Source organism: Passer montanus, unplaced genomic scaffold (genome assembly GCF_014805655.1).
Source record: "Passer montanus isolate IOZ18808 unplaced genomic scaffold, ASM1480565v1 scaffold74, whole genome shotgun sequence".
In the NCBI taxonomy this organism is placed as follows: Eukaryota; Metazoa; Chordata; class Aves; order Passeriformes; family Passeridae; genus Passer; species Passer montanus.
In genome coordinates this window covers 670,818-682,574 of record NW_024372592.1, presented here as the reverse complement: position 1 = coordinate 682,574, position 11,757 = coordinate 670,818, and the positions used below count along the sequence as shown (strand labels likewise).

General features: G+C 40.8%; 1 protein-coding gene across 2 annotated transcripts; it reads left to right on the top strand.

Moving 5' to 3' along the window:
• The first annotated feature begins 14 nt into the window (after positions 1-14).
• On the top strand, positions 15-10,428 carry KIN (Kin17 DNA and RNA binding protein). 2 transcript variants are annotated; one of them, XM_039730864.1, is made up of 13 exons: positions 15-175; positions 704-798; positions 1,622-1,665; positions 1,785-1,907; positions 3,079-3,260; positions 4,159-4,207; positions 4,523-4,580; positions 6,558-6,678; positions 7,159-7,209; positions 7,587-7,655; positions 8,157-8,256; positions 8,532-8,632; positions 9,485-10,428. In XM_039730864.1, exons 1-13 carry the CDS (start codon positions 62-64, stop codon positions 9,545-9,547), a joined length of 1,170 nt encoding a protein of 389 aa, XP_039586798.1. In that variant the 5' UTR covers positions 15-61; the 3' UTR covers positions 9,548-10,428. The 2 variants fall into 2 exon arrangements, with proteins under 2 accessions (XP_039586798.1, XP_039586796.1); XM_039730862.1 differs by having other exon boundaries at positions 6,555-6,678.
• The last annotated feature ends 1,329 nt before the right edge of the window (positions 10,429-11,757 follow it).

Sequence of the window (11,757 nt, the reverse complement as noted above, 5' to 3'; positions counted from 1 at the left end):
TTCCGGAGGGGGCGGGAGCGGGACCAGGACCAGGACCAGGACCAGGAGCAGGACCGGCGCCATGGGCAAGTCGGATTTCCTCAGCCCCAAGGCCATCGCCAACCGCATCAAGTCGAAGGGGCTGCAGAAGCTGCGCTGGTACTGCCAGATGTGCCAGAAGCAGTGCCGCGATGAGGTAACCGGGGGCGCGCGGGGGGTCCCCTGGTCTGAGGACCCAGTCCCGGTTCTCCTGGGATCACATCCCCTTGGCTGGGGTCAGTTCTTGTGGCAGCTGGAGGGATCACAGGAGGGTTTGGGCTGGGAGGACCTTAAAGATCATCCAGTTCCAGCTCCCTACCACGGGCAGGGACACCTTCCACTGCCCCCGGGTGATCCCAGCCCCGTCCAGGCTGTCCCTGAACACTCCCGGGGATGGGGCAGCCACAGCTGCTCTGGGCAGCCTGAGAGGCCTCAGGGCCTCCCCACCCTCACTGGGAATGATTTATTCCCAATGTCTTATCTAACTCTGCCCTCAGTCAGTTTAAAGCCATTGTCCCTTGTCCTATCAGTCTCCCTTGTAAATGTCCCCGGTGCTATTGAGGGGAACTTCGTGGGAGCTGTGATCACACCTGTAGGATTTTATTTGTAGGGATTTAGTACTCTCTTCATCTGTGAGTTGCAAATTGAGACAGAGACAAGCTAACTTTTTATTTCTGCTTTATAGAATGGCTTCAAGTGTCACTGCATGTCTGAGTCCCACCAGAGGCAGTTGCTGCTGGCTTCTGAAAATCCTCAGCAATTCATGGATTACTTCTCTGAGTAAGTTTTCTGTATATTCTTACCCAGATCTTCATGCCTGTATCAGGTCTGCATAGCCACACCTCTAAGGCCCAATAATGTCTCATTGAAGATGCTTTGTTGTGATATATGTAGTGTCAGCTCTTCTTGTAATTGAAAATTAAGGCAGTGCCACCTTTAAAGTTTAGGTAAAAGATGTTGTGATCTTACTCAGTTTTGTCGCATGTTTTAATCCTGTTTAAACTTGCTCTGTGTTACAAATACATCAGCTTTCTGTCCCTGCTGAGTGACTGCTACACACACACGAGCTAAAAGAGCCATAACAGAGAGAGAACAAGCCAGGGGAGGGACTGACATCTCCCAGCTTGTTCCAGCCTTTGTCCAGCTCACTTACATGACAGCTGGGATGACTGGAGCTGTCCTCAGCACGAGTCTAAAGTGAGGCTTTGTGCTGCAGCCCTGGAATTAGCAGGGAGATGAGTGATCCATCTGCTCCATCCCCTCCTCTGCCCTTTGTCCTGCCCTGTGCTGTGTCAGTCAGCCTGGGAAGACACCTGGTAACCAAACGCCAGCAATTAGTGGGAAGTGTTGAGATTCCTCTGCTCCATTTTATCCCTTTGAGAGGCTGTTACTCTCTTGGATATTTAGGGTGTGTGCATGTATCATATTGTGTTTCATCCTGTGTTTAATCCTGGTCTGCTGAAAAAGGGAAATGTGTCTGGATATTGTCATGCTCAAAAGAATAATCAGGTTTATGCTGCAGATATTTAATTGTTAATGACAACAGAAAATTGCTTCTTAGCTGTTAAAGTTTTACTAAAATACTTTTTTTTTATTCCCTAAGGGAATTCCGAAATGATTTCCTAGAATTGCTCAGGAGGCGATTTGGTAAATATTTTGCTATTTGTTTGTTTGTTTGTTTTTAGTGTCTTTTGTTGGTTCAGTGCAAGCCACATAATAATAATAGTAGTAATAATGATAATAATCATAATAATTCTGTATTTTAGGAACAAAGAGAGTGCACAATAATATTGTGTACAATGAATACATCAGCCATCGAGAACACATCCACATGAATGCCACACAGTGGGAGACACTGACTGATTTTACAAAATGGCTGGGGAGAGAAGGTCAGTGTACCTGCTCAGGGTTGGAAAGTCTTAAAATTAGTGGGTAATTGAATTCCTGATAATTGATCAGTAAATATTTATTTTAGCTCTTTTTCTTTCTTCCCTTCCCCTCCTGTATATACATGAAAAGATTTCCAAATGTATTTCTGTGCTAACCATTAGGAGTTTGCTTATGGAAAATGTCAGAAGTCTGGGATGAGTATATCAACTGTGAGCCTTTCCTTGTTTCATCTGCTGGTCTGTATTTACTGGTATGTTACAGTATTCTAAATCAACTTCTTCCAGTTGCCATTTAAAAATGACAGATTCTTTCCACGTCTGAGGTGACAAGAAGCAAGCAGTCATTTTCATTCCTGGCCTAGTGGAAGGGTTAAAGCTGGAGATCTGCAGTTCAGTGTTTAGTGGAAGAGAGATTAAATGGCACTGTGGTGTGACAGAAAGTTTTCTTTGGCTCTGGGTGCCCCTGTTCTGCAGGATACATCCAGCAGTCACAGAGTGTTTGGGAAGTTACTGTTGCCAGAGTCAGTAACAATAGCACAGTGCTGCAGTATTTCCTTTAGTTTTCTTTGGCTCTGGGTGCCCCTGTTCTGCAGGATACATCCAGCAGCTACAGAGTGTTTGGAAAGTTACTCTTGCCAGAGTCAGTAACAATAGCACAGCGCTGCAATATTTCCTTTAGTACCATACTGTGAGTGTGTATCATTTATACATGTTAGATTTCTGTCTTCTTCCTTGTTAAAACAGTGGGGAGGAAACATTTTCTTCAATAAGGAAAGTATTGTAAAACACTTAATGCACTTTGTGATGCACACTGGCCTGTGTCCAAACAGATCTGGGTAGCTGAGGGCAGAAGAACATAGTACAGATAATTCAAAGTCAGTTTTAGCAGCCCAGTAAGGGTTGTGTTTTCTCTGGTGAAGTATCTACGTTGCTACAGTGAACAAATTAATACACAGTTTTATTTGTCCTTACTTTCTACATCTCATATAACTTTTCTGCTGACAAATCTTGTGGCTACCGCTTAGCTCTAATTACAATTCTGCTGTTCCTAAGGCCTGCCTTTTGCAGCTTCCCAAAACCTTCTGATTCTAAGGATCCCCACAAACATGGACTAAAAATCATCTTGATATAGTTAACGCTAATCTTACTTTGTTTTGCCTTGACTTTTTAGGTCTTTGCAAGGTTGATGAGACCCCTAAAGGCTGGTACATTCAGTACATTGACAGGGACCCAGAGACCATTCGCAGGCAGCAAGAACAAGAGAGGAAGAAGAAACAGGACCTTGATGATGAGGAAAAAACTGCCAAATTCATTGAGCAGCAAGTTAGAAGAGGTTTGGAGGGGAAAGAACTGGTGAGGAAAATTGCACTGTGTGTGGACCTTCAGCTCAAAGCTCTTTGTGGTTAAGTCAGTGGGGAATTTGATGCTGCTGGAATCCTTGCACTGGTATTTCCTTTGCTTCCTAACTTGGAGTTACGTTGTACCCAGCTTGCAGTAGTACTTAGAAAGTAATAATTACTGCTCTTCCAGTGATTAGTGATTTAAAATCACTCTTGAATTTGGGAAGGCGTAGCAAACAATCCATTAAGCTGCATGATGTCTTCATTTATGGTATTTCACAACTAGTAGGGCTGCAGATAACAAGTGCCTGGTGCACTGAGGAGGCTGAGATAAATAACCAGGGGGATCTGGCACAATCAAATTCACATAGTGAAAAGTTCTATTTTGGTGGTGATGATGTGGTTATTTGGGATCTGTTCACTTGGCATCATGCCATGACCCCCATACACGTTGCCTGGGGCTGAAATCTCCTATTTGATTCTGGGTATTGGTGGGTACATTTAAATACTGTTGTAAACAATTACCTGCTTCTTAATTTAAAACTAATTGAAAATTAAATGGTCTGAGCCTTTGGTGCTGAAAAATTGGAAATATACCAGAATTTCCTTCTTTGAGTTATGAGTCTGTCCAGAAACCAGTCAGATCATGCTGGTTCAGATAGAGAAAACTGCTGCAGCAAGGCCACTTGCCTTTTATGCTGGAATTGAGCAAGTTTAGGCAGCATCTCTGTTAATTGGAGAGTTTTGCACAGGAGCCTGTAATGAGATGATGTTTTCACCTTTAGTCTTTTACGAATCAATCAGGTTGAATATTACAATTACTGTCTGTAAAACTGAGCTAATCAATGATTATGATACCTTGACTTAGTTTTCTGTTTGATTCTTTAAATGTGCTTTGTGTTTTTTGGCAGGAAATGCCAGTCTATACTGAACTGAATAGAGAAAATGAAGAAGAAAAAGGTAACTAGATTTTGACTGATATAATTTTCTAGAACCTACTGGAGCTGATTTTGCAATTCAAATGAAATGAGCATTGAAGCCTGCTTGGTGCTTCATAAAGTGCTTTGAGATCAGTTTTAAAGAGCACTGGAATGTGGCAATGCAGGGTATTTTGTTACAAAGTTTAATTTACTTTAAAAGCTAAACCAAAATATAGATTAGTAAATATTTTCAAATTTATGATTCTTTTCTATTTGCAGATTTTAAAAATTGTTAACATCCTTCAATGCAGTTATTTTTAAGATAGAAATAGAGTAATGTCTCTTTATTTTTTAGTCACATTTAATTTAAACAAAGGAGCAAGTACTTCAGTCGCAGCATCTTCTAAAACAAGGTGAGAAAACAATTTAAGACCAACATTTACTGTTACAAAGCACTTCTATGACAATGGTATTTATATGAACAGGAAGGTTTGTCTTGTCCTGAAATATTTGGAGTCTAATCTCTCATTCTCTCTTGGTATTCAGAAGGGTGACTAGGTGACTTCATGGTTGTTTTTGTATTTAAAATGGATGAGTGGGTGTACCTTAAATGTGAGCTGTGAGGAGCCTTCTTGATTTCTCTGTGCTTCATGGCAAATGCCCATAAAATAATAGGCAGTCACAGGTTCCTGTGAGGGTGGGAAAGGGATCCAGCCAAAGCATTTGCAGTGATGCCATCCAGTCCCAGCTGCCTTCTATGAATGGATATTCCTGACTTGTTAATCTTGGTTCCTAAAAGGTTTGATTGCCTTGTCTAATTGAAGACAATACTTTCTTTGGTCATCGTTTAAGCAGCTAAATTTGCCTGAAATAAATCTTCCCAGAGCTCTGGAATTTAATTGTCATCATGTAACCACAAGCAATGCAGGACAAAAGGGATCAATAATGCAAATAATACTGACTTACAGCAGTCTGGGGAACTGTTTGATGAGCAGTACATCTTCTCATGTGAGGCAACACTGTAATTAAATGTATTCCAGGTAGAAAGAAAGCTTTTCTCTCATCTCACTCAGCTCTTAGATAAGGTATCTGATGGGATATATGCCAGGCAGAAAATGAGACAGTAAAGCAGTTCTTTGCAATAATAGAGACAGATTGCAGGCTTTAAGGAAAACTTGTAAATTATCCCTAAGCATTGAGCTGTGCTTAAGATGATTCTGAAACTTTATTCAGACTCTCACTTGAATAGTTTCAGTGAGGAATGCTTTAGGTCCTTGCTAAAATTTGGCCAAATGGGAAATAATATATCAAATAGTCTAATTTCTTCACAGCATATATGAAATACTTATCTAAACTTTGAACTGGTAGTGTAGTAAGTTCACAGCTAGATGTGTTTGTCTTCTTAAATATGGACACTGCAGTTGTTATGTTTTAATTGTATGTTGTCCTTTATGAGATTTTTTTAAGTACTTGCTATTTGATTTGTGATTTAATGTACAATTTTTTTCTCAAACTCCATGTTTATTCAGACCTCCTCTGAAATAGAGTTTTTCTCTTAAAGTTGCTTCTGCTGCAATTCCTGTCTCTTCATTCCTGTGGGATATATTCCCTGTGGGAGTACATCCTCCTACCACAGGCAGAACATGCAATTTGTCCTAAAGCCATATTAATTATTGTATCACTGTTCACCTCAGAGCAGCTCCTTCATCTTTTAGGTTGAAACAATGTCTAAATTTTTTTTACTGTGTTCAAATGTCTATTATAAAAATGGCTGAACTGAAGCTGCCCATGGGCAGTTCTCATTTTACCTAGATGTTCCCTCATCTCTGAGATGTAACTTTTTCTGCTGATTGCTCTTTACTTTCCACAGTTAGGCTGTTTGCCTATTTTGAATATGGTTGTGAAGGTGACATTTGTTTGCTGAGTGTAGAGCTCTTTTCTATACATTCTAGGGTTTTCTCCATTGCCAAATAAGCTCAGTATCTCTGTCTGGAAGAAATTCTAGATACCTGCCCTGTCTGAGCATTCCTCTGTCCAGGTGGCTTCTCTAAAGTTTGTGCTTTCAAATTTGAAAACCTTATTTGCAGACCAGTTTTTGTCTTCTTTATTGAACTTGATCAACTCTTTGTTTGTGCAGCAGAATGGACACAGCCCCATGAACTGGTCATGGGGCTGTGTCCATTCTGCTGGACTGCCAGCAGTGACCCTCAGTGGACACGGAGTTTGCACCCCAAGGAGACCAGTTCTAAAGGAGGAGCTCTGTAGGGTCTGCAGGGGGACTGGGACAACTGAAATCAATCAGACCAGCACAACCAGTTCTTCAGATCATCTTGGTAGAGGAAAAAATTGTAAGATCTGCTGTGAAAACACCCATCTTCCTTTTCCAGCAGTGTCCTTGGACAGAATGCACTGAAGATGGTGGAGGGGGCAGTTAAAAGAAAAGAAGTAGCTCATAGCTCTGGTCAGTCCAAAGAGAAAAAGAAGAAATCTGCACTGGATGAGATCATGGAGGTAATAATCATGCAGGATCTGTTTGTGTGCCCCTGTGCCGATGTCCACTTCACCTTTGAAGTGACCTCAGACCTTCAGTTCACATGGAATTCCAACTTTCACATCTTACCAGGCAAAACTATTAAATTTCCCCATAAAACTGGTTTCATTTCTTCATAAAACTGGCTGCTCAACTCTGCCTATTCCCCAGATGACTGAGGTGTTGGGAAGTAAACGAATACAGATTTCGCAGGAGAAGAAAATACCTAGAAACACTTGCAAAAAAAAATACAAATCACCATCATTTTATCATGAGTTCCTGGATTCATCAAATGCATTTATGAGGCAAGACTATACTGACTTACCCTCATTTAGGGTTTGGGGATTGTTTTTGTTCCCCACATGACATGGGGCTGGAGGAATTGGTTCAAAGCTGTTCAAAAGCATGGGAAAGCTGCATTGGCAGGAGGAAGCAAATGGTGATTAATTGTTGTTCTTTAGCTTGAAGAGGAGAAGAAAAGAGCATCTCGAAGGGACTACTGGTTACAGCCTGTAAGTGACTTAAAAATTATTATTATAGCAAATACACTCAATTCTGCATTTCTAAAGCCATTGTTGATTAGTGTAAAGATCCAAAGCAGATTGCAAACTAAATTTACACCTATTTTCCTTTTCCTTGCCTTGACCCATTGTGGACATTGTCACACTAGATCATGAATTCAAGTGTAACTGTATTTGTCAAAGAAACCCAAAAAGTCTTGAGGGCTGCTACTTTGAGCCAGTAATTTGACAATATACACAAATTCCTGAAAGCCACATCTTCACTATTGTTGCTTCCTGCACTGTGCTGTACTATTAATTTAGATTGTAGAGTTGTTTGCACATTTTGTCACTTTATTTTATTTTTTCTCTCCTTTCAAATCTCCCAGGAAATTATCGTAAAAATTGTAACAAAAAAGCTTGGAGAGAAGTACCACAAGAAGAAGGCAGTTGTTAAGGTAAGGTGGGCCATGGGGAGCACTGGTTTGGCTTTTTTGGAATTGTGTGACTTAGGAAGATTTGTTTCATTGTGCAGGTTGTTCAGCCTTAAGACAACACTGTTGAGGACTGAAATGTCACCTCACCTGTATTGGGATTTATTCTGGACAGGCAGTGAGCCTCTGAATTGGTTTATGGGCATCTATTCGGTGATCTTTTCTTAAGCACAGCTTTGTCCTGTGTAGTTTGTCCCTATTAACACTTCCATCTTGGAGAATAATCCCTGTATCCATGGGATGTGACAACAGCAGAGCAGTTGGATTTTAACTCAAGACTAGCAGTTCTGCACTGATATTTTAAGCTGCAGGATCACATTTGCACACAAAATCTCCAGGCTGGAACCCTTGCATTTTGCTAGTTTTGAAAATGCAGAATTGCAGAGCCAAAGTTTGTTAACTTGGAAATGTAAATTTAGAGAACAGTGTTTGGTATTTCTGATTGGTCTCTGCCTTTCAAAACAGGAAGTGATTGACAAATACACAGCAGTTGTGAAGGTGATTGACTCTGGGGACAAGCTGAAGCTTGATCAGACACATCTAGAAACTGTAATACCAGCACCAGGTACAGCTGTTTCCTTCTGTTTTCAGCTTCTGCCACTGCAAAACTTGTGTTTCAGTTCTTTTAAACTATAATTCATCCACTTGAAAGTACTATAACCTCTCCTGAGAAGACAGGCTGAGAGAGTTGGGGTTGTTCAGCCTGGAAAAGGGAAGGTACTGTGAAGACCTTAGAGCACTTTCAAATACTTAAAGGGGGTTTATAAGAAAGATGGGGAAAAACTTTTCAGCAGAGGTTTGGGACCCTGTTGTGTAACTCTTTTCCTATTTTTATTTTAGGCAAGAAAGTGATGGTATTAAATGGTGGGTACAGGGGAAATGAAGGCATTTTGGAGTCCATCAATGAGAAGAGGTTTTCAGTGACAATAACCATTGACTCAGTAAGTGTCAAACATTGCAAGCTCTTGTTTGCAGAGAGCTTTCCATCTGTACATGGAGAGCTTTCAGAAAGAAACATGTTATCCTTAATCCTGCCTTACAGGTGGGATTTGTGGTGTGCAAAGTTCTGTGGACACCCCCCACTTATCAACAGCCACATATTCCCATCTATCACAGGCTTATTCTTTGCTGTTTGCAGAGAATCTTCAAAAAGATGATAGGGTGCTGAATTTAGCAAGTTTTAAACTTAAAATATTTTCGAAATCTCTTTCATGTGTTTGTTTTGAACATGGCTGTTGCGGTACTGTTTTGTGGGAAGGTAAAAAATGCAAAATATGCAAGGATGTGAATTTACTCCTGCCTTTTCCAGACTGAATGGAGCTTTATGTGCTCATTTGTTGTCTTGCTGATGGTTAACAGTTATGGTTGACAATCAGTCCATGCCACCAGGTCTGTGTGGCTCTTTCTTTGTTCTGCTCTGCAAAACCAACCTTTAAACTGATTGATAAAGCACAGATGATACTGGCTCAAAGACAAACTTCTTAAACACAGCTTGCAATTCAAAGAAGGGCTGCACAAACTCAGTCCAGGCTGGATTCTGGAGGATTTGGGAAGAGACTGTGCAGATGCCCTGATGAGAGGAAGAACTTTGGTACTAAAAGCAAACTGAAAAGTGAAAGAATTTCTGGGATGGTGTTGACCTTGTCACATTCTCTGGTCAGGCTGAAAATTATGAATCAAGGAACATTGTATTATGAACAAATCCCCTTTACCTCTCCTACTATAATCTCCCTATTGGGAATTCAAGAAACAGTTTTATGTTGTGATGTTATGTTTTTTCTGTCATTGTCCAGGGACCTTTAAAAGGGCGCAGAGTCGAAGATATCCAGTATGAAGATGTTTCCAAACTTGCCTGAGGTGCTAAATCGTGCTTCAGAGGAGATTTTGGTTCTGAAAACCTTCTTTCTGACGTCTTTCAGGCAGACACAAGACTCTACCATGTCAGGGTTTTAATTGTGTGTGTATGTATTTATAATGTATATAGACATTAACAACAGCAAACTTGATTTATTTAAAGATAGCTATGAATTTGTTACATAAAATGTTTATGGAAATACTGTCTGGAAATTTTTCATCTGATTTTATATCAAAGTTATAATATTTGCTTCCATTTCCTTTTGTAAAATGTAGCAGAGAGCTGCAAACTGGAGTATGTGGGCAGGTCCTGAAGAGAGAATTACCTAGAGGGAGGCAGTGTGTGTTGGAGCCAGTGGAGTTTAAACAACACACTTCTCAATTCTGAGCCAAAATGGACTTGTGAGTGCATGAACAAGGCATGGGATTGAGGGGATAGCAGGAAGATACCAGTGCTGCAGGGGGTTATTTCCTGGCTGCTGTAAAAATGGTCTGGTTTATTACATGCAGTCACCAGTTTATTTTTGATCAGCACAGCAGTGATAGTAGAATGCAAGTCATTACTCCTCCAGCAGGTTTGTCAGGGCTCCTGATAATACTAATATGGAATTTGTCTTCATATGGACTCTATATGGAGCTGCTCCATGGATGTTGCTTGTGGAGTGTCTTGGGATGCCAGCTGAAGCTTGTGCAGATATGAAGTGGGGGTTGCTCCTTTGGTTTTCAAAAGCCTTTTCCTTTCTTCCATTGTTGCTCTGCTACATGAGTAATGTTACTCGTGCTAAATGATGTAGCATTACTTGTTTTATTTTTTTAAAAGTGTCGCATTTTGTACAATGTTTAATTTCTAAGGCACTTCAGGAATAAACAGAAACCTTTCTTATGCCAGTGTGTTTCTTACCAACCTTTCCAATGCTGTTGATTTAAGTCCACCAGAGAGCACAGTGGAGTGCTGGGTTGGTGCACCACATTATTTGGGTCAAAAAAACCATGTGGGTGGTTCTGGGCAAACTAAAACCCATCACCTGAAGGCTGTGTGTCTCTGGAACCTTTTAGCTTTCCTTGCCTTGAAAGGTCTTGTTGATTTGTGGTTTCTAGGGGAAGCCTGCATAAACCTGGAAGTCTGTAGAGATTTAATGAAACAGCTGCTGTGTGAAGCAGCCTGGAACAGCCTCACACAGGATATCAGCTGTCCTTTCAAACATAAAGAGTGGAGACTCATGAGTACTGGAGGCACAGAACACTTGTCTGTAAATTCAGGCTCTTTGTGCAGCCTGGGCTGTGTAAACAGCACTGCCCTCTCCCAGAGAACAGGTAGTGAGAGAGGAGGTTTCTGGGACAGTAATGAGGGCAAGTGACAGAACAGAGCAGCTTCTTTGTCACTGAAAATAATTACACTTGACATTCTGCAACCTGATGAATTAGAGTAAATAGAGTAGACAAGTTGTAAGTTGTGTAGAGAAGACCAGAGAATGGTATCTCACTGAAGTGGCTGCTGCAGGATGTTGTGGAGGACAGAACTGATGGCTGAGTTGAAAGAAGCAATCAATGATTTGTAGGAAGTTGCTGACACTTGCAAGAGGAACTTTGAAGAGACATTTCAAAACCACATTGACACAGCTGCAAGAAAGATCCTATACCAGCTTTTAGTGTCAAAGTGAAGGAAACCAAAGTTGGGAAGGGCAAGGAGACTACTTGAGTTCCTGTCCTAAATTAGGGCTGCTGAAAAGCATAAGGCCAATGTGTTTTATTAAGGTGTTCTAAAAGCAGAGTTTTAAATCCAGCTTTTGGTAGACACACAGGTATATTTGTTTCACTACTGATCTCATTCATTGCTGAATGCTCCTGAAAAGTAAGTGGTCTTTTGGGAGCTAAGCCCCCTGGAAGGGAAACTTTTAGTACTGATGATTATTTTTATATAGTGTGAATGTTTCCCACTTTCAAAGATTTGTATCTGTGTGAAGCCCCATTCTGATGCTGAATTTTCACAAAAGGGCTGGAGGCTCTCTGAGACTCATCTAATTAATTTCTCGTTAATATAGCAGCAACAATTATTTCAAGTACCCTCCTTACCACTGGTTAATCCATCTTTAAATACTGGACACTGCTCATGACACCCATTCCAGACCATGTTCCTTTTCTGTTAGATTTCCTTTACTTAATGCACATCCTTCTTTTTGCCCAGTCCAACATTGTATGAGCTTATATTTTC